Below are 22,375 nucleotides of genomic sequence, written 5' to 3'. Positions count from 1 at the left end.
GCTAATATTTCCGAGAACAAAATATTTGATAACGAAAAATTAAAATAGAAATTGCTATGGCGATTGAGTGCGTTTGAACAACACACGCTTTCGGGCGTTGTGTTATTTTTTTCGGGCAATGAGGCCTTGTCTTCCGCTTGTCTCCGCGGAAAAATAACAGCCGGAAATACGTCTGTGTTCGCAGGCTGAAGTCAATTAACATGAAAATTTAAGACCACCCCTTCTCCTATTTCAATAATGGAAAATGGCGTGTTTTGTCTTGAGCGCGAGTTCATTTAAGGTTTCAGCACGTGAAACCCTTATAACATGTGGTTACGAGAAGAAAAAAAAAAATCAGTATTGAGTATCCTCTCTTATTTGATGGTGTTGGAAATCGAATGGACATCGCTATTTTGTTTTCGGCGGGGCCAAACGAGTACGTCTGCGTTCGCAGGCTACTTTTTTACTGCTTAGTTAATTGACTTTTTGTAATTTAGTTATTCCAATTGTATTCTATTCATTTGAAAATCCGGTAATCAATTTCTCAGAAATTTTCAGGCCCTTGTTCGTTTCAGCTTTTTAAAACAGGAATTAAACGTTTGCGGAAATTGAACGTCCTGTTCCTGTCGAGAGATGACACAAGATCGCGCATACGGAAATGTTCTCTTCTTGTCTACGTGACAACGATTTCTGCTTTGATTGCAGCAATTGTTTCCTCAGTTTATATTTTTTAAAAGGGTTTAGTACGGCTTTAAGACTATACTCAAGAAGAAACGGCCGGATTAGCTTATTTTGCTTCCTGAACATTGTGAAGAAGTAACTGGGCTACGTAGCGTTGCGTGACCAAAGACCCAAATAACCCGTCCCCCGGGATGTTACTTTCGACAGTGCATTGTAGAGAATTACAGACATAGGAAAAAACTGAGAAGAATCGAGAATCTGAACGTTTACTAGTAATCTAACAATTCAGTATCGCATGCAGTTTTGAAAGAGAGCTGCTATCGTAAGAGAGTGCAGTTTCTTAAGACGGTTTGGACAATAGCTGAAACATGCTGTAACAAAGATCGGTCACTATGAAAGGCGTATTAAACGCTCGGGTGTTATCCGGTTTCCGGAGAAAATGTGCAAAAGCGCGTGCACAGCACTGTACTGTTGAAGAAAGCTATCAAAACCCAAAAGAGGGAGCTTCAAGCTCTTTTCTGAGACTTTCCACATAGAGATCAGAGTGTGCTTTTTATGTATTTTCTTGCGCATTGCTAAACAACAGGACAGACAAACAGAGTAAACAGCTAATACGTTATTGTATGGCATTGGCATGAAGTGAGGACATGGGTTATTTCACAATTAGATTATTAATTCCAAGCATCATTTGACTCTTTAACCACTGTTTGATTTATGTTCATTTATGCTCAGCATTTTAGTCGAATTAAAAAACTCTATGAAGATATTCCTGTAGACTTTCAGAAACGTCGTGCGGATTTAAAAAACTTCTGTGATCGAAACCATGCCAAACTGCGTGACGTACTTCACCGGTAGGGTAACATACAACTTGGCTAGCGTTACATATTTCAAAACTACTCTTTCAGCTTGTTTCAGTCAGGTTTTAGCATTCCAAGAAAGACGTCTATATACAGCAAAACTTTCTCGCAAGCAGCCGTTAAACAACTAAACATGGCGTCCAGTCTGCTCCTTTGGTTTGTGCTTATTACATTACTTGCGTTTACAAGTTCTGCTACGTTATGTCCGAGGATTTTCTTTCAAAACATCAACGAAGCGACCATGCCGTACAAAATCATCGAAGGTGTCTACATTAAGGAGAACTACTACCACAACAGTTTTCCTGTCTACCGCCTAGAGAATGATACCTTGCTATTTTATCACATGGTCAGCAAAGGTAACGACTATTTGGTATTTGGACTCAATCTCAACGACTACTTTGGCGTGGCTGCAACTGTTTACGAGGATCCCGCGTCTTGGCTCAGTTCAGCGATTTTAAACAGGAACGATATATTTGGTGGAATCGTGAACCAGTGGCAATACTACAACACACGAGAAGAGACCAACTACTATGTGCCAACTACTTATTCCTCTCCCAAGATCAAAGCGGTTTGCGTGGATGAAGATTTCAGAGAATGTAACTCGGACAGAGTTTACTTGAATGAGAGCTTTGATGACGGTAAAGGGATCACTTTGAACGATCCCACCAAAGATTATTTCTATCGCGTGGTGGGTTTGTTCCGCAATCTTCGTCCTGTCTATAAACACAACGCTCAGACATGGTATTTACAGTATGTGGACAACTTCTGGGTGGTTACTGGTTCGTATGCACCGAGTAATTATGACGATAAGACTTACATGAGAGTAAAGGATTTCGCAATAAGACCTGAATATATCAGCAAAACGTGGTCGGTGCATTACAATGGATGGCGTGACATGCCCAACCTCAGAGTCATGTGTAGGGGAGTGACTTCAATGTCGAACACTTGTCCATCAAGACCATGTGACAGTAAAGCAAGATGCGTTTACACTTCGGGTAACGAAACCCTCTGTCTCTGTCCTTCAGGATATACGGGACTGACATGTTCCGTCAACAAAGAGTGCCCCAAACCATTCCCCAAAGCCAACACAGAAGTTAATTTTGCTAACTCGGGGAAACGACCCGGAGACCTTGGCTTCGCATTCTGCAGTGGATCGTATCCCTCCGTGAGGTATTACTTGTGTGTGGATGGCAGATCCAGTTCGTACTGGAGGGGACAAGGGTCACTCTGCACAGGAGAGGACCCGACGACTCCGACATGGTATACTAGAACTCGAGAAACACCTTGGTATCATCGAACTGTAGGCCCACCGCGGGCTAAACCCATCAACTTTGATGACAACCCCATTGTAGTCCCAGTTGTGATCTCTGTTGCTGTCCTGATACAAATCCTTCTGCCGTTCGTGCTGTGGTGCTGTGCTTTGTGCACGACGTCTTGCAAGGAAGTCGAGGAGGAAGAAGATGATCAGAGGAGACGAGAACAAGTTGACGAGGAGCTGGGGAGGCGTCTTCAACGAGTTGCTGCAGCCGGGAATCAAGAGGAACTCGACCAAGGCGTCCAAGAATACCAGCAAGCCGTTCAGGATTATCAAAGGGAAAGCGACGCCAAAGAATTGAGCCGCAAACGAGGTTTCTACCGAAATGCGAGTTTGTGCAGGCTTATTTCAATGGACATGTTTTTCTCTTTCTATCTTTGGCTTATCTACTTTGTTGGATGTGATCTGTCCCAATGCACAAAGTATGGTTCCGTCTTTGAGATATTAAGAATCTTCGCCATTGTAATGCTTTGTCTCTCTCCTGTGATAGTCCTACTAGAAAGCGCCTTCTCCCACGAGCTGGACTACCTCAAGAACATCATGGAAGACGAGACGGCTTGGGGCTACATACAAAGAATGCACGAGGTTCCACCGAGGATCAACATGGTTGTAGAATGCTACCATTACGAGACACGTACGCGAGTGGTGTATTACACAGACGCCAACGGAAACCAGCAGTCTCGCACCGAGACTTACACAGAGAAAGTTGTAACATATGTGGACCAGGACGTGTTCTCCTTTGGTTCATGGCTTGATGTTTCTAAGAAGGAGATGCCAGCACTAAGTATGGTTGCTCTAACTCGAGTCAAGATCGATCCAAGTATCCTATTCGGCGACCAAGAAACTGCAGATGACTACGAGAGGCAAGTGGCAGAAATGTTGGACAGAAATCGTCACCGAGATGTCTATACTGATTACTCGTCGAGCAAAGAAATTCCTGGACTGAAGAAGCGGATATCTGCGTACGTAGATTTGAGGGTGAAGCCATTTTGGATTCGGCCGCTGTTTTTCTGGATTGCCACCTTGTTGCAGATGACTTGGCCTTACCGCTGGTTATTCAGAGCCAAAACAGCAAAGACCTACTATGCCTTGAAGAAAAAGATGTACAAGAGCACAACACCACCGAGAGAGGTTGACGTGATGGATCCAATTGCAGTCCTGACTGGTAATGAATCCTCTGTCTTGAACGCCAGTGGTCCAGACAACAGCTGCCCAGGTTACCCAATGTCTGTGATGAATAATGCAGAGGGAGGCAATCTCACCATCCAAAATGGTGGTACGGCATATCCACCTGTTAATCCATACCTCGGACAAGGCCATCCAAGCCAAGGCGAAAGTCATCTGAACCCGACTTACAATCCTGATGCAGAACAGCCATATACTCCTTATCCTGTTGCATTTCAGCCAAATGCCCCGCCGCCGCCATATGCTGCAGGGATGAATTATCCAGCCCAGGGCAGCAGTGCACCATATCCACCGCCCAGTCCATATAGCGGACCTGCATTTCCAGCTCATCCTGCCGGACCGCTACCAAGTGCGCCTCCGCCATCATACGAGGCATCTGTAGGTGACAACCCCGAGCCAAGCAACGAGCACAAACCTCCGGCAGTGTAATGTTAAAAAGGGTAATGTCTTTCTCAACCTTTTTTTATAGCCTGCGTGCAGACACCTCCCATTTCTTTTTATGAGAAAAAATCCTCTACAGGAATGTTACCTGTCTCGAGCCTAAGACTGAAATTTACTAATTTTATCAATTCATGACTGCTTTTTAATTTAGAGAACATTACTTACATTAAGTTAATTTGCGCGCTCATTGTTAATCTTTGTTTTTCTTTGTTTCTTTTGGTGTTTTGAGACATTTGAAAGGGTTTATCGAGCTCAAGCTGTGCGAGCTCCTTTATGAAAAACCTTTTACACTTATACTCCCACTTTAAAGCGACGTTCTGCATTTGCGCGCTCCCAATCACCGAAAGAAAGTCAGGAAAACTAAGACAATGGTTTACTATTTTGAGCTGACTTTATTACTGCGCCTGCCAATCACAGGAAAACTCTGAAGATCAAACCCTAACTAACGATTGCGTTTTTGGACGAGCCTTGAAAAATAAGAAACAAATAAAATGAATCGATATCTATCAATGGTAACCCATAGACGTGACATTTTAACCTGAAGATGATTGACAGCTGCAAAAAAATACCTTTGGGAGTTCGCGTGTGTTTGAAATGTGCAGTAAATAGGCAGCTCTACAGTGAAACTTTTTTAAAGTACATTTTCATACATTCCGAAGATTTAGGTTTATAAAGAGATAACGTTACAGTATTAATATTTTTTTAAACGTTATCACTCCGAGTTTGTCGAACAGCCGGCAAAGGCACCTTGTCACTCTGCACGCTTAAATTTCTTCAGCGAAACTTTTTCGGGAAATATTGAACTGGACTGAGCTTTTCTGGGTTACGGAGTTGTTCTGACCAATTAAAGTATTTGATCATTCTTCAAAAAATTTTAGTAGGTTCACTTTAAGAATAATATTATGACTGAGTCTATAGTTTAAAAGACTGCGGAAACTTTGGCTTCTGCTACGTATACCATAAAGTAATCAATAGGAGCTTAACGTTTAATAGTATGCGAAAGTTTTGAAGAATTTTTGTTCTACTAGCATTTATGCTGCTGTTAAAAAAAACTAAAACAATCACATTCATGTGGTTTTACACCCATTTTGTCCATGAAGCCACGGGTGTGATTGGTATCAAAATGTACGGTTCATGAAATACTTTTACTTTAGCAATTTCTAGACCGTCAAGTTTAGACGCGTTGTATTTAGTTGCTTAGTTTCTGCCTTGAGCTCGGAGAACGTACCTTAGCGTCAAACGCACGGCCTTTACCAAGTATTCTTAATTAACCAATCACAGCTCCGCGAGCTTACTTGATTTATAATTTTCATATATGTTCGTTAGTCAAAGTTGTAGTTGGAGTTGGTAGCCTGCAACGGCAAGAGCTATTAAAGTTCTCAAGAATAGAGAGTGGTGATCTGAAAAAGATATAGCCTTGTGAGCTATCTTTCTCTCTAAAAAATAGACGACTCTATCTGTTCCGCAACAACTACATTTAGGAAGCCTAATGTTAAGCCGTTTCTAGCCGTTTTTAAAATCCTAGAAGCCTTTGAGTACATGAGCAAGAAATTATAAGCCCATGGCTTTTTCAATTTTTTTGAAGTCATGATCGATACAAGAAATTAGCTCAAAAAGATAGTGGAAAGTCTGCAAAATTACTGAGGTTGTAGACTTAATCTTTTTTTGTTTTCAGGGAGGAATGCATGATTGTCACTTTTGTATCCTGAACAAGGATTATCGTTTCCGGATTAAAACACGAGTGACAGTGATTGGAAAAATTGTTTAGATTTGGGAGACCAATAGGCTTCTTCACTCAGACTGCTAACAGTCTGTTTTCCTCTCGAAATGAGACGTACACCTTATTAAAAAAACGCGATATAAACATCAGTTACAAGATTGAGATTAAAAAAAGGCGATTTACATGTTTGCCATTTGGGAGTACGAGGAGGACATAATGCGATTGATCTCATTTTTAAAGTTAATAAAAGATCCAGTAGCTCTGATGTTAGACGGATGGCTATTCGACAAATGTGCCCCACTGTAGCAGAAACTACTTTTCAAAAAATCGGTACGGTGCTGAGGCGTGGATCGTGAGGCGAGACATTTTAGACTAGAAGGGATTGGGACGAGAAATCCGGAGACCGGCTGCCAACAGTCTATCACTCATTAAACAACCGACGCTGCGCTGTATGAGATTCCACATATATATCGGTGGACGATACAACCTCACCTTCTTGTTGGTCAGAAGTAATTGGTGATTTTATTAACGGGAAATGCGTTACTGACCATGGAGAAATTGGAATACAATCGGGAAATGTAAAATATTTGGCCTCGTACGTCAGGTCCGGAGGTTTCACTCTGAAAACATATCAAACGTTTCCCGTCCACACTACGCCGGAGGAATTTGAAAGCGTGAGAATCACCGGTCGTCTTGCATTCCTGTTTGAGTAAAACTAGGACAGGGGAATATCACGGTTATCGGAAAGCTCCGTTTTTAAAATATTTTCCGTCAACTCTAACTTTAACGTCGGCACACACGGGGAGATTAGTCCACGCGACTAGTCCCTGCAACAAGTCGCGGTGACAAGTCCCATCGTGTGAACTAGCAGTTTTTTCTTCAAAATCTAGTCGCAGGGACCAACTTTAGTCCTTGTGACTAGTCCCACGAATTCAAACCAGTTTGGATTTTTGGGACAAGTCCCTGCGACTTGTTCCTCAAAACGCTTCGTGTGAACTGTACGTGGGACAAGTCCCTGCGACCAGTCCCTTCGTGTAAACTCTTCAGGGGACTAGTTGCAGGGACAAGTCCCCTCGCGTGTGCCGACCTTAAAACGCAAAGTCGGCATTTTCAAATTCTTCCGGTCTAAAGAGCGTTTTCGAAAAGCTTCGTTTCCGAGACGGATTAGTGTGGAAGCTAGGCCTAACCGGAAAAATAATAAAGCTCCGTTTTCAAAGGCTGGGGAAGTTATTAAAATTTTCGCAAACCGTAAGTGAAAGTATTTGTTAATTTCACGAGTATACCATTTTATTACTTTTTAATATCGTGGGTGACAAATTACGCTTATAATAATATACACGAAGAAATTACTCGATTCTGATTGGCTGAGAGCAGTGCAGTTCAAGTGTAACACCAGTGCAAATTCCACATCGTAATTCTGTATTATGATTGGCTGAAAGACAATAGGAAATTTTCGAAGCCAATGATATTACGTAAAATGACGACGAAAATTTTGTGCGGAAACTTTGAAAAAAGTTTTCTCAAATGAGAAAAAATGGCTTCAAGAAAGGTCTTCTGGCACTTCCTCTAGGCAAATTGTTTCATACTTATATTATTAGTAAGTAAAAGCGGCTCGTGCAATATCAGCTTTTTGAAAAACTCACAATGTAAGTGCAAATTAACTCCAAATTGAACGAGAAAAACCGGATGATTACCTATACTAATCGTGAGTTTTTGACTTGTTTATTGTAACAAGAAATTTCGCTCCAAACGTTGCCATGGCAAGTTTGTTAATTCACATGTGAAATTAATGCGCCAAAATTAAGGAGTAATTTGTCATCCATGATATTACAAGAATAAAAAACAATTTCTTTGCAATTTGTATAGTTTCCATTGTGACATTAGGGACCTTACGCAAAACACGACGGCAACGGCAACGAGAACGTCACTAAACAAAAGGTTTGATGAGCAAACTATGATAATGGCTGTGCACGTGAATTATAACTCTTGGTACATTTCCTTGCCGTCCTCTGCAAAACAGCAACGTGAAATGACCTATTTCTGCGTTGTCTGGAGAACGTGAACCACAACGGCTAATTTTTCATATTTCTATTTGGAGCTGGACGCATTCGTAGCATATTCAGCAGGGGCAAGTTTTAATACCGACAAACACACTGGATAGTTTCAAATAAATGCGAAATTCCAAAGTAAAATAGAGGCACATTTTTTACTAGGCGTCGTCCTCGCCGTCGCCGTCGTATATGCGTAAGGTCCCTACCATCATAACAGTACACAGCGCGAGCTCAGAATTCGAATGATAAACTCGCTTTTATGACGAAATTTTTCAGCTAGTTTTCCGTCGCGAAACCAGTTCAACGGTGTCGCGTTAACGGTTGAGTAAGTTACTACTAACACATGAAACCGTTAACGATATACGTGATTCTTACATTAACTTCACAAGCAGCCTCGCTTGCCGCAGAAAATACTAACAAAGAAGGTAAGTTTTGCCAATCTCGCAAATGAAATAGAAATTCTTGTACTTTTTCAGAAAGGCTTGAGCTCCTAGAAAAGCTCAAAGTGCCTGTATAAAGGTAGCTTTCAGTCAACAGATTTAACATTATTTTCTGTACCAAAATTAACCAAAGCAATATTTCTTTTCATTCGAAATAATATCCATGGCATTTTATTTTTTGTTTTAAGTTCGTGCAAACAGTTGCTTGAAAATATCATAAGTTAAAAAGAGTAATAACATAGTCCAAAATAACCTCAATTATATAGCAGACGTTTCGGGCCTAGCCCTGGTATCCTAGAACTCGAAAAACACCTTGACATCATCTAATTTTAGGCCCAGCGCGGAATAAACCTACCAACTTTGATGACAACCCCATTGTAGTTCCAGTTGTGATCTCTGTTGCTGTCCTGATACAAATCCTTCTGCCGTTCGTGCTGTGGTGCTGCGCTTTGTGCAGGACGTCTTGCAAGGAAGGCGAGGAAGAAAAAGATGATCAGATGAGACGGGAACAAGTTGATGAGGAGCTGGGGAGGCGTCTTCAACGAGTTGCTGCAGCCGGGAATCAAGAGGAACTCGATCAAAGCATCCAAGAATACCAGCAAGCCGTTCAGGATTATCAAAGGGAAAGCGACGCCAAAGAATTGAGCCGCAAACGAGGTTTCTACCGAAATGCGAGTTTGTGCAGGCTTATTTCGATGGACATGTTTTTCTCTTTCTATCTTTGGCTTATCTACTTTGTTGGATGTGATCTGTCCCAATGCACAAAGTATGGTTACGTATTTGAGATGTTGAGAATCTTCGCCATTGTAATGCTTTGTCTCTCTCCTGTGATTGTCCTGCTAGAAAGCGCCTTCTCCCACGAGCTGGACTACCTCAAGAACATCATGGAAGACGAGACGGCTTGGGGTTACATACAAAGAATGCACGAGGTTCCACCGAGGATCAACATGGTTGTAAAATGCTACCATTACGAGACACGTGCGCGCGTCGTGCACGAAACAGGCGAAGACGGTAACAAGCATTCCAGCACCGAGACTTACACAGAGAAAGTTGTGACATATGTGGACCAGGACGTGTTCTCCTTTGGTTCATGGCTTGATGTTTCTAAGAAGGGGATGCCAGCATTGAGTACTGTGGCTCTAAATCGAATCAAGATCCACCCAAGTATCCTATTCGGCGACCAAGAAACTGCAGATGACTACGAGAGGCAAGTGGCAGAAATGTTGGACAGAAATCGCCACCGAGATGTCTATACTGATTACTCGTCGAGCAAAGAAATTCCTGGATTGAAGAAGCGGATATCTGCATACGTGGATTTGAGGGTGAAGCCATTTTGGATTCGGCCGCTGTTTTTCTGGATTGCCACCTTGTTGCTGATGACTTGGCCTTACCGCTGGCTGTTCAGAGCCAAAACTGCAAAGACCCACTATACCTTGAAGAAAAAGATGTACAAGAGCACAGCACCACCGAGAGAGGTTGATTTGATGGATCCATTTGCAGTCCTGACTGCAAATATCTTGAACTCCAACTCCAAGAACTGCCCAGGTTACCCAACGTCTGTGATGAATGATCCAGGAGGAGGTGATCATACTTCATACTTCGGAAGAGGCGATCCAAGCCAAGACGAAGGTCATCTAAACCCGCCTCACAATCCTGATGCAGAGCAGCCATTTTCTTCTAAACCTCCTGGATCTCAGCCAAATATACCTCCACCGCCATGTGCTGCAGGGATATATTATCCAGCAACCCATTCTCCCTTCCCAGGTTATTCTGCTGGACCTCTACCAAAAGCACCTCCGCCATTGTACGAGGAAGCTGTAGGTCACATCTCCCAGCCAAGCAACGAGCACAAGCTTCCCACTGTGCAGTGTTAGATGGTATTGATTTCTTTCTGTTCTCAACCATTATTTATAGCCCGCGTGCAGTCACCTACCATTTCGCTTCACGTTGAAAAAGCGCCGGCAGGAAGGTTACCTTCTCGAGCCTACGACAGAAATTTACCAATTCTGTCAATTCTCCTCTTGAGGGCTCTTGGGACAACATTAATTTACTGTTATAAACTTACGTTGCACGTTCATTGCATATCTTTGTGTTATATATGTCTCTTTTGGTAATTGAAAACTTGTGAAACGGTTTGCCAACTTCATGCTGTGCGAGTTCCTTCATGAAAAACCTTTTGCACTTTTGCACTTACACTCGCGCTTTAAAAAACTTTTTACATGCTCAAAATCACCGAAAGAAAGTCAAGAAAACTAGGACAATCTTTAAATAATATTTTGAGCTGATTGTACTACGACCCCTTTCAAACACACGAATACTCTGAAGTTCAAACCACGATTAACGATTGCGTCTTCTGGTCGTACAAGCCTTGAAAAATAAGAAACACAAAATGGATGGAATCTAATATATAGATTTAGCCAAGCCTAAAAGCGGCACTCCTGGGCCGGGTTGTTTAAAGCCCGATTAATTAAGCTAACCCAGGAGAAGCGAGAATTTTGATTTGAGATTTGTAACTTTACGTTGTTTGGCCTTCTGTTTTGAATTTGAATAATCTCAATCTCAAAATACACAAAACAAACGCAGCGAAAAACATTTGTATACTAGAAAAAATTATACTTCGGTTAACTATTATAATCCTGGGTGAGCGTTAACAGGCGTCCGAACAACCCGGCCCTGTTTACAACAAGGTAACCTGACATGAGCCCGCGATCCAATCGGAAACTTGCACTTGTTCAGCGGTCAACTCCAACAGAAACGTGACCTCGATGAGCTCTAAACTTGATCCCGCGATATGATCACATGATACTGGTCAGCGGATACCTAGTTTTGACAGGTGTCAATTGACCATTACATGGATGTCCAATATCAAAGAAGGACGCTATAAACCAAGTATGCATGTCTCTGTCAACCTCTTAGTTGGAGTATCGCCACGATCTTGCGCGACTCCGTCGCCGTCGCTGTCGTCATCGTGCGTACGCGCCCACGAGCAATACCGCTAGCCATGATAAGCATGAGGAAATCATTCATGGGTTTTCCTATATTGGTATGGAGCTCCGCTTGGCGGCCCTTCGGGCCGCCGGTGCTCCGCTATCAATCCTAACCCGCAGAGGTGACTCTTTGAATTGAGGATGATTGACAACAGTTATAAACTACACTGTTGGGAGTTCGCGTGTGTTTGTCCAGCCACAGGCCAGACGTGACTGGTTCCAGAAACTTCGGTTCTCAAAGTACTGTTACTCTAGGAATTCCTGGACTGTCAATTTAGACGCTTTACTACTTGCTTAATTTCTGCCTTGAGCTCGAAGCACCGCTTTTACCAGGTATTTCGTAGCTAAATTAACCAATCACAGCTCAGCGAACTTACTTAATCGGCAGTTGGCATATGACTTCGTTAGTCGGATTTTAAGTGGGAGTTGCATGCCGGCAACGGGAAAGTTAAATTCTCAAGATTAAAAAGTGGTAATCTGAAGTACATATAGTCTTGTGAGCTATCGTTCCCACCTAAAAAAGAGACGACTAATCCTATCCCACAACTGTAACAGCTACATTTAGGAAGACTAATGTTGAGCATAATGCTACTAGAAAATTGCAAAATCCTAAAAGCCTGTGACTACACAAGCAAGAAACTGTAAACCCGTGATTTTCCAAGCTTTTTCAATTATGATTGATATCACGAGAATTTAGTCGTCGATGCAAATTACTGACATTGCAGTCTTTATCATTATTTATTGCTTGGAAAGAATGCGTAACAGCCAGCGATTTGTGACAGCGATTACAAAAATTCTTTGGATTTGGGTTTTGCTTATTTTCTTTGCGTGCCGGCTTTAATGTGATTAATACCTCTTGGAAGATATTGACTTATTGATTATTGAATATTGTCTATTGGCAAATATTTACAAACTTAACCTGGTTCTTTTCTCTTAGGTTGGGATTTCCATCTTTTCACAGATTTTTTCACCTGTTTTCAAGCTGCTACAAATAACAAGAAAAAAGAATCAAACTATTTTTTTCAGACTGTATCGTCTCCATGCTGTCATCCCGATAACACAGCGCGCGCTCGAGAATCAAAATAATAAACTCACTTTTATGACGTGTTTTTCACTTTGTTTTGCCTCGTGAGACGCCGTGTAACCGTTTCCCGTTAACGGATCAATGCATGAAGTTACTACAACAATGAAGGTAGCTTTTGCCAATGTTACTAACTAAACAGAAATTCTTTAACATGTTTAACTTTTTCAGGAAGGCATGCGCTTTTTGAGAAGTTCAAAGCGCCCGGAGAAAAGGCCTTGTCAAGTAGTTTCACATTATTTTCTGTGCCAAAGTTATCAAAGGAAAAATTTCTCTTGATAGGAAAAATTCATGGCTGTTAAAGTTTTGTTTTAATTTCGTGAATATAGTTGACAGATACGAAACTTTCTCCTATCTTGATTAGCAGGAAAATTACGCTGTTGCTTACACTCTCGTTGTCATGGTTTTTCCTGACGCGGTGAGCGTGTTCTTGCTCTCTCTTTGTTTCCTTTACTCCCATAAATCCCTGGAATTTATTCCAGGTATTGATACTTTTGACACAAATGATAAAATATTTCTTAACGTACCTCTGGTCGTTAAGAAACTGTTTTTTAAGTAACTTGAGAGTAGTCAATTTCAGTGGCGGATCTGGGGGAGGGACCTCCCCCCCCCCCCCCGTTATTTTGGGTAAAAAAATCGCAGAAGGGGGAAAGCCGGGAGGGCAAGGAAATCCCCTCCCCACCCCTCTCCCCATCCCCCGCCCCGCTTAGCTCAAGGTCTATTTAACAATTAGACCCGTAGCCCTTGCGAGCTATTGACCCGTGGCCCTTGATGGCGAAGGGTCTAATTGTTTTAGTATCATCCAACTGGTCGGACAGAAAAGGTAATAATAAAGTTAGCAAATGCAAGTTGAAGAAATATTTTTTGGGGAATAAAACGAAAGAAAGAGTCACGCTCGATGGCGCCAATTTCGCTACTCGATGACTATTACTAATAGTCCCCTAGTAGCGTAGCCAATCAAAATGCAGGATTTGCCTTAGTCCACTAGTTGGGTGATACTAAAAATTGCTAGTTTCACTGTCATGCCATCAAAGAAATAGTAACCAGCTTAACGAACGTCCCCACTGGAGTAAGTTCAGCTCACAGGAATTTAGTTTAATTTGTTGATCTCTTCCTTCACGATGAGCTGAGTTGTGTTATGAGTTTCATTGTGTTAGCTTTAAGGCTGTAAGAGTTATAAAATGGCGGCCTCAAAAGCTAGCTCCATCCCCTAGTCCCAGAGAACCAGAAAAAAACCCATGTCAGAATAAGGTTTATGGTTGCCTCCCATGATCAAATTGGCGGAATGGTTAAGGGTTCGCCTTAAACACCAATCGTAGCAAAGCTTTTCATAGGTATACAAGAAGAACAGCGGCTCTTTAATTCCCGGGTATCATTTCATCACAGTGCGTTAACGATACTTTCGGCATATTCCACTGAAATGACTAGACTACTGATGCATCCTGACGTTGGACATAGGAACGTCTCTTTAAGACAAACTTATAGCTTTCCAGAAGGAATATTACAGCTATCTCTGGCGAAGCTGGACGCACAAATTAAAGATAAATATGACACCCGTGATAATAAGAAGCAGTGTAGAACTCCAAACAGGTCAAGTAGCCGGGCCCGGAACAACAAGACAAAATGCACATAACCAACATATTCACGGAATACTTCAAACTTTGTCCCTCCAGTGCTAATATCTAGAGAGCCTAAAACATATCGTAAAATTAATGAGAACATTATTAAAAAAACTATCACATCGTAAATTACAGGGGTTTCGAACTCTACAAACTAAGCTAAAATACGTAACTTATAACCTCTAACGGCTCTACTCTGGTAAAATGTCCTCCTAATGACACAGAGACAAATGCGAGAGGGAAAAAGGTCGCGATACAGAAAAACAAAAAGAACGACAAATGTACAAATTCCAAGAGGTGATAGCTTAAGAAAATGGATCGAGAACTTCTACATGGACATAGAAAGCGCAGCTTTGAACAACGGTTTTGCAACGGACTGATTTAAACCCTCTAGAGGAGATAGACAAGGATTCCCACTCTCGCCAAATCTGTTTATCCTGACTTCAGAAATACTATCAAACAAAATGAGACAAAACGCAATCATAAAAGGAATCAGAATTTTTGGCTCAGAGATCAAACTAAGCCAATTTGCAGACGATATCAACTTATTCTGTGCTGATGTTGCTTCTGCTGAACAAACCCTGATAACTATGAGCGCTTTTAGGAATTTCTCTGGATTAGTGCTCAACGGAGAGAAAACAAAAGCCTTCTGGTTAGGGAAATGGTTGAATAATAGAACCAAACCGCTAGGGATGAAATGGATGAATACTCCCAAAAAATTATTAGGAATATATGTTTCCTATGACGAAAAAGGTAATAACCAGATGAACTTCAATTTGAAAGTGCAAAAACTGAGACAAATTTAGACATTTGGAAATCGAGGGGATTACCACTCTATGGAAAAGTACTAATAATTAAATCTTTGGGGTTGTCTGACTTAATATACTCAATTTCAAATGTTAACGTCCCTAAGGAAATAGTGCCAATGGTAAAAGATAAAATGTTTCGTTTCCTTTGGAAAAATAACAAGGACAAAACAAAACGGACTAGTATGTACCAAGACCTTTCCACGGGGGGCTTACGGATGGTTGACATCGAACTTACGATAAAATCGCTCAGACTTGCATGGATCAAAAGACTTCTCTTTAGAGATAACTGCAATTGGAAAGTAGTACCGGACTATTTCTTTTTTAACAAACACGGAGGTCTCAATTTCCTGCTTCGATGTAACTACGATGTCAAATATTTAAGGCACATTCCAACATTCTATAGAGACATACTTATTGCACTTGATGAAATCAAGACTCTGTACAATTATGATCAAGGAACCGACACCATTCTCTTTAATAACAAAGAAATCTTAGTTAATGGGAAACCGTTATTTATGAGGGAATGGTTTATCAAGGGTATCCACATGATCCAATAGCTTTTTAATGAAAACGGTTAATATTTAACTCTTCAAGAATTTCAAGCTAAATATCATTGTAACACAAACGTTCTCCAGTTCTATCAAATCTTGAGTGCAATTCCTGTGAGCTTGAAGAACAGAGCGCGAGTCCTAGGGCAAAATTCGATCTTTAATTATAGAGAAAACTGGAAATCTTTTTCACTGAACGAGACTAGTCAAATCAATTTTGAAAAAAATTAAACGTATAGGGCAAGAGACTATTATCGCCTACTTCTCGTTAAAAACACCAATCACCTCATACTGGCCCGGAAAGATGGAAAAGAGATATTTCAATAGATCGTTTTCACATGACGTCATCACTTTCTAAAATCCAAAACGAAAGAGCCACCAAAGTTTTTGTCCTCATCAGGCACAAGAGGCGGTATATTTATATTTGTTTACAATTTTACAGTTCAATAGCGTGCTTCGTTTGGAATCCAGAGCATTTTGAATTTCAGGGTTATGGAGGTGCGTGACACAAGGCTATGATCGAGTTTGTCGAAAAATATATACTTATCCCATGATTTTGAGCCTTTTTAGAGGTTAAAGCATTTGGAAAAGTGCTTACGTAAATGCTTGTTTGATCAGTACTGATAATCAGTCGCCTAGATAGCCAAAGTAAGTTCCAGATGTTTACACTATTTTCCGGCCGCCATATTGGTGTACCACCGAGGTACACCAACATGGCGTTTTCATACTGGGCTCTGTAAATATCGGCGAAACATTTCGACGAATATCTGAAGTTTGGGGAAACGCACAGGCCTAAAACTTGGAGAAGTGGCTTATTTAGTTATCTTCTATAACATCATAATTTCATAGCTTTTTCCACTAGATGGTTTTCGATTTATTTTTTTATTGCGTGACAGTGAAAACGATCTATAGACACAGAGAATTGGATAGATGTTTTTAAAATGGCTTCAAAAACATGCAAAGAAAATAAGTTGAAAGAATTTCAATTCAAATTTATTCATAGGATTGTCATTACAAAGAAAGAACTCTTCAGATATGGGATAAATACAGTCATTAACTGTGGTGAGCCAGACTCCATAAATCACACCTTTATCGACTGCTAATTTTAAAAAAACCTTCACATGCGAAGTCATTAATTGGTTTAACACTCAGAATGGTTGAAACTTTAGACCAGATACAAAAGAAACGCTTTTCACCACCTTAAAACACCCAACATACATGGAGCTAGTGAGAAAATTCAATTACACTCTCCTTTTCATGAAATTCTATGTGTATGTAAGTAAACTAAATAACAGTTCACTTGTACTGACCGAATTTATTGCTAGAACCACCTATAAATATAAAGTTGAAAATTTGTAAATTAACACCGAAAAGGTACTCGTAACGTGACAATGCTCCTCTCAAACTTTACAGACTAAGTTACTTTTAATTGTATTAAATCAAGATTAGAAATCGTTCCTTCTCCCCCTTCCCCGCGCTATTAGTTGTTTGTTTGCTTTTTTTGCTTATTTTGTAATTTTGAGTTTCCCTTTCCTTTTATTTTTTTTCTTTCTCTTTTTTGTATTTCTTGTTTTCTATCCTGTTTGATTTAATTGTAACTAATATGTGTTGTCAGAATTAATTAATTACTTTATTTTGTTCGTTTTCCTAATGTAAGTAAGTAACACCTGGTGTAAATAAGTAATGTACATTGTAGTATCGGAGTAGCCATACCAGAGTACTTTGTTATAATTGTAATTTGTAATTTGTGTTACGAGTAATTTTTTAAAGACGTGTTACTTCAAATAAATAAATAAAATAATAATAAAAAAAGAGGTGCTAGCGTCCGCCTTTGTAGAACTGTTCGTGGGACAAGTCCCTGCGATCAGCGCCTTCGTGTAAACTCTTCAGGGGACTAGCTGCAGGGACTAGTGCCCTCGTGTGAGCCGACCTTAAAATCGGCGGCAAACCATGATATAAATCATGTTTAATAAAATAAAAATGTATCCTTGGTATCTCATTTTTCGAGACTCAAGTTTCATTTTCTTAGCCTAAATAACTTAGAGAATCGAGGAAAAATCACAATGCGACCGTTAAAAATTTAAGTGAATAACAATATTAAGTTATGAACTAGCTTTCTGAAGAATTGTAGAGGTGGCCAGCCAGCCCACCCTCTAAAAGTCTTTCTGCTTCACTTTTTGGTGATTTTATATGAACTGAAATGTTTTAATTAAAATTCAACACAATAGTTGCTTTCAAAGCAATACTGTATTTGCCAGCCTTGGTCAGTGCGTATTGGGAAACTCTGTGCCCTTGGTCTTAATTAACACTTCCCAATACGGACTTCCCGGCCTTGATTCATTTGGTACAGGCACGAATCAAATGTTACGATGAATAAGAGTAAAATGGAAAACAGGATTAAAAGAAAGTATAACTACCGAAAAGAGGAACAATGGTAAAAATAAATGATGGCATTTATATTAGCTTACATTGCTATTTTATACCTAAATCAAAGCTTCTTATTAAAACTACGAGACTAGTGTGAACTGTTCATAAATTGGTTAACAGTTACAAGAGAAAGGAGACCACTTTAAATTTTTGAATATTTTGAACGTCCGAAAGCCAGAGAGGGTCAAATATCACTTAGCAAATGCTTGTATGGGATAATAGGTTGGTGGCGAGTTACATTTGCACAATACGACCTCGAGTGTAGACTAAGGTGGTACTTGGCACGGTTGTATAACATTTCAAATATCACGTGACTTCTTAGCTTTGCAGGGGCCTCCCGCTTGAAGTTTTCGACGAATTCCCGCGATATGGCCCCCATGTTCCTCCGATTGGTTTCATGCCTGCGGTGTAAGCGATTGCCACCAGTGACTGGAGCAAACATGAGTGCTTGGCCACCAAATTTGACCTCGACGGCGATCAAAGCTTTCCTATGACTGCAGAAAGCACATTCTTGTTCATACTGTGACGGATAGGGAAGAATATGCCCAATAGCTTCGTGATGGTAAGCGTTAAAGAGTGCGTCGAAAAGCACAGTAGGAAGGACCAGCGATGTTTCGTTTATACCACACAAGTTTCTTCTGAGTGTAAGTATAACGTCTGCTCCATGATGAACCTTGTAATCCAGCACACCAACCACTGGTTCGAAATCTAACAGCCAGGCCTCCACAGCTCGAAAAGGCGACAGTATTTTCATGGCGGCGGGGGTAAATTTGTTGTACTTGAGAACTGTGTCGTCGTTTAAAAATATGTAATAATGATAGCCCGGTCTTCTGTCCATTGCGGCAAAGAAAAGTACATTTCGTCCAGACGCAAACAGAGTATTGGGATCAAACAAATAACTCACATGTGACTGATTGTTTTCTTGGCACTTTGCTCGGTAACTCAGCACTATTACATCACAGTTGCATTTCTGTGGATCGCCAATCTGAGAAGATGAAGCCAAGTATGGAGGAAGACATTGCTCAGTTTCCGTGAGATAAACAAATGGCTTTCGAGTTGGCAACTCTCTGCCTCTTTGTGTTGCATATTTGCGAAATAGAGCGGACGAAACAACATCGATCTGCTCGCTAAAGGCTGCGACTTCGTAAATGTTGTTCACGTGAACAATAAAACCGACGATTATGATGGAACTAACGGCCACTATAACTAGAAAAATACGCTTTAAGTTCATTCCGTAGAGTTTTAAAGCTGGTCGCTCTTAATTAAAAAAAAAAGAATGGATGAAACTAAATTATTGTCGCATACCTAACATTTCTAGGCAACGAGTGTTACATTATTTGGGCCGTTAAATTTCTTAGCTTTAGACGGTTTCACTTTTAAACCTCTAGCTACTAATCAAAGTTTACCCGAAACTTGCCGTACATTAAAAATTGGAGTTGACATTACAAAAATTAAATCATTACAAAAGGTGTCTAGTGAGTTGCAATTTAGCCGAGTGTTTATATTTTGAAAATACACTTCTGCCTATTGGTTTGTGTAAATGTTAATTTAATGTTAAATGTTCAATTCTGGCATAATTTAACTAAACATTTGCATAACAAGCGCGGGCTTTGCTTGATGTAGCTAACAACTGTTTCCAACCTTTACAGCATCTTTTTTGTTTGATGCATCGATGCCATGCAACACTCGATCTTTATCGGGTAGTGATACGATAAGGTTCACTAATGATTGGGCATTTGTGTGGTACCAGGCTTTGAAACTGTACCCCTGAATTAGCGTAATTCAAACAGGCCTTAAAACTCCCTAAAATATGCAAAAGAAAACTGCCTTGCGTCCCATGGCGAGCACAAGTAGACTGAACAGCATGAATTATTAAGGTGTTAAGGTTTTCTTGAATTATTAAGGTGTTAAGGTTTTCTTGAATTTCAATCCGTCTTAAAGACTTTGGTGCAAAGACACCCAGGTCAGATTTAAACCATAGAATATGAGTATATCTACATTTACGTTAGCTACATGCACAATGGCCTGTTTAAGAACAACATCCCACGACTTAAGTTCACTTTCAGGAATCACAATATACACGGTTTTTATAAGTCGTTTCTGATGTCTGTGCGCGAGGTGGCAATGAAAGAAAATTTATCACTTCCTCCGACGTAGTAGAACCAGTTTGAATTGGGCTGCCTTAAATTCGTATGTTCATGATATAGTTCATATTCTCAATTGAATGCTGCGTGTACTGTCGGGGTAAGGCAAAACTTGAATAAGAGTCTCCGTCGAGCAGATCTGGATCCAGGAAAATGCTGTGATGATCATTCTACTCTTTTCTTCTTTAAATAAACTTCTCGACTCTTCGACTCGACTCGAGTCGACTTGACAACTCCTATTAGTCATCGGGTTACAAAAAATAAACTGGTTACAATGGTTTACATATGACGTAAGCGCATGGAAGTGAGGTCACTTCAACAAGTGATACGCACGTGGAAAGAAAGCAAAGTTCAATCATTTTGTGTTGTGCTGAGGACATGCTGAATACTTCAGAAATCCAACAGCCCGAAGAACAAGTTGCATCTATTGAGGGAAAGGGGAGCACTGAGACATCAGTTTTCCCCAAGCAGTTTTCTTTCAAAAACATTGTACAGCATGCTAAAAAAAAAAGTGGAAGGAATGCTTAAAGTTATGTTAAAAAGCCTCTTGACAAGGGTTACAAGTGTTTCTATGAGAATTATGTATTTGATGTATTATGCCTATTGAAGGACAGTGAGGAATATGTTAAGGGGAGCGTTATAGATCTTAGGGAAAGACTGAAAGGCCTCAATGTGTTACGAATATACTCTGCTATCGTAAACAAAGCTAGGTGTTCTTGTCCAGCAGGGGAAATGGTTATTGCAGCATGTAATTAAATTAAAGGCTCATACTTTCCCCAAAGTTGCATTGGAACACGCACGGAAAACCCATAACAGTGGCGCAAATCCAGGACCTAGGGTATACGCTATATAAATATAGAAACAATTAAGGTGGTTAGTCGAAATAAAATGTATGTACAGTTATGTACTTCTATAGAAATAGGGCATTTAACTTAAACCCTGTTTTCCTCTCTTCCTATTCGATGAATTCATAATTTCTTCAGTTCTGGTGCGCTCAGTATCTCTCGATAAGTCACATTTCTCTTGCGACTCTTGTCGAGCACATCCCCGTAAGAATAGATTAGCGCATATAGAAGAATAGCGCAATGGTGACCATTTGAGCCTAACAAAAAGACAATCTTCCAAGCTATTATTTCATTTAATATTTATGCGGTGCTGGGAAAGATACTGACCTTTCTTGGACTCTTCTTTTGACGATGTCATTTGATACCCAGCGTATTGAAATCATGCCAAGATGACAGGTTAGACCACATTCATTAAAAAATCAAAATGGCGCCGCGACTTATTAAAAGCGTGCTTAATGATTTCTTGGAGATGTTTGGGTCAGTGGATCACTTCCGGTCCATATCACGTGGACAATTCTGAGGGTCACATGATAACTATCATTGGTTTTGAGTTAAACCATTTATTCGAACTTGACTCTAAGAAATGCAACTTCTACGACGAATTTACGACCCTTAAAACTAGTAAACAACATCTCCACGTGGTCGCAAAAACATCCACTAAGCGTTCAAAGTCACATGACCTAAGTATTCACACTTCAAGTACTCTATAACGAAATGTCCTTCACATCAAACATAATTGTTCTGTAATTGTTTTCTTTTTGCACATATCCAAGTCTCTCATAAACAAGTAGGTACAAAGTGTCGGTCGCACCATGAACTTCATTTCATTTATTTTCGATAGCGAAAGCTTTGATTCAGACTTCATGCTACCTCCTGCGCAAATTCCCTTGTATAATTTTCATTAACCTTGACCGAGATATCTAAAAATGATATATTTAATTAGTGTTCTTTGATTCTAGGTCGGTTGTCTTGGTATATCTTCGAACACAAGAGAATCCTAATCACTCTGCTTTTGTCAAACGTTTTTCGATCGTGACTTCAGCGCTAGCGACACTAAGCCCCTCTTGGTTTATTTTCTGTCTTTTAGTAGAGGTGCAAATCTGAATTTAAAGAATTCAGAAAAAGATTCTCAATGGTTTTCGTTTCGATTGAGTGTGGTCTAGGGCGAGCGGAGCGAGCCGAGAGCGGTCTGGTGACGAGGAGGAGCGCATGGTTCTTTGTTTCGCGCTTAACGGCTCTCTTCGCT

At 40.4% G+C, this 22,375-nt stretch overlaps 4 protein-coding genes across 4 annotated transcripts in view; 3 read left to right on the top strand and 1 right to left on the bottom strand.

The window, feature by feature from the left end:
- LOC145493835 (uncharacterized) overlaps positions 1–22,375 on the top strand; it is a 165,361-nt gene that overhangs the window by 108,117 nt on the left and 34,869 nt on the right. The gene's annotated exons all lie outside the window — the stretch shown is intronic.
- On the top strand, positions 1,527–7,763 carry LOC145492877 (uncharacterized). Its single transcript, XM_081472254.1, has one exon. It carries the CDS (start codon positions 1,651–1,653, stop codon positions 4,444–4,446), a length of 2,796 nt encoding a protein of 931 aa, XP_081328380.1. The 5' UTR covers positions 1,527–1,650; the 3' UTR covers positions 4,447–7,763.
- Positions 8,999–11,122, top strand: LOC145493209 (uncharacterized; the record flags this gene model as incomplete). The annotated part of the gene is made up of 1 exon (XM_081472624.1): positions 8,999–11,122. A coding segment is annotated over one exon (1,545 nt), but the record flags the coding sequence as incomplete, so codon positions are not given.
- Positions 18,223–19,371, bottom strand: LOC145493959 (uncharacterized). The gene has a single exon (XM_081473451.1). The coding sequence runs from the start codon at positions 19,369–19,371 to the stop codon at positions 18,325–18,327; it is 1,047 nt and encodes a 348-aa protein (XP_081329577.1). The 3' UTR covers positions 18,223–18,324.

The sequence above is a fragment of the Orbicella franksi genome, chromosome 7, assembly GCF_964199315.1.
Source record: "Orbicella franksi chromosome 7, jaOrbFran1.1, whole genome shotgun sequence".
NCBI classification, from domain to species: Eukaryota; Metazoa; Cnidaria; class Anthozoa; order Scleractinia; family Merulinidae; genus Orbicella; species Orbicella franksi.
This window is presented reverse-complemented; position numbering and strand designations above follow the sequence as displayed.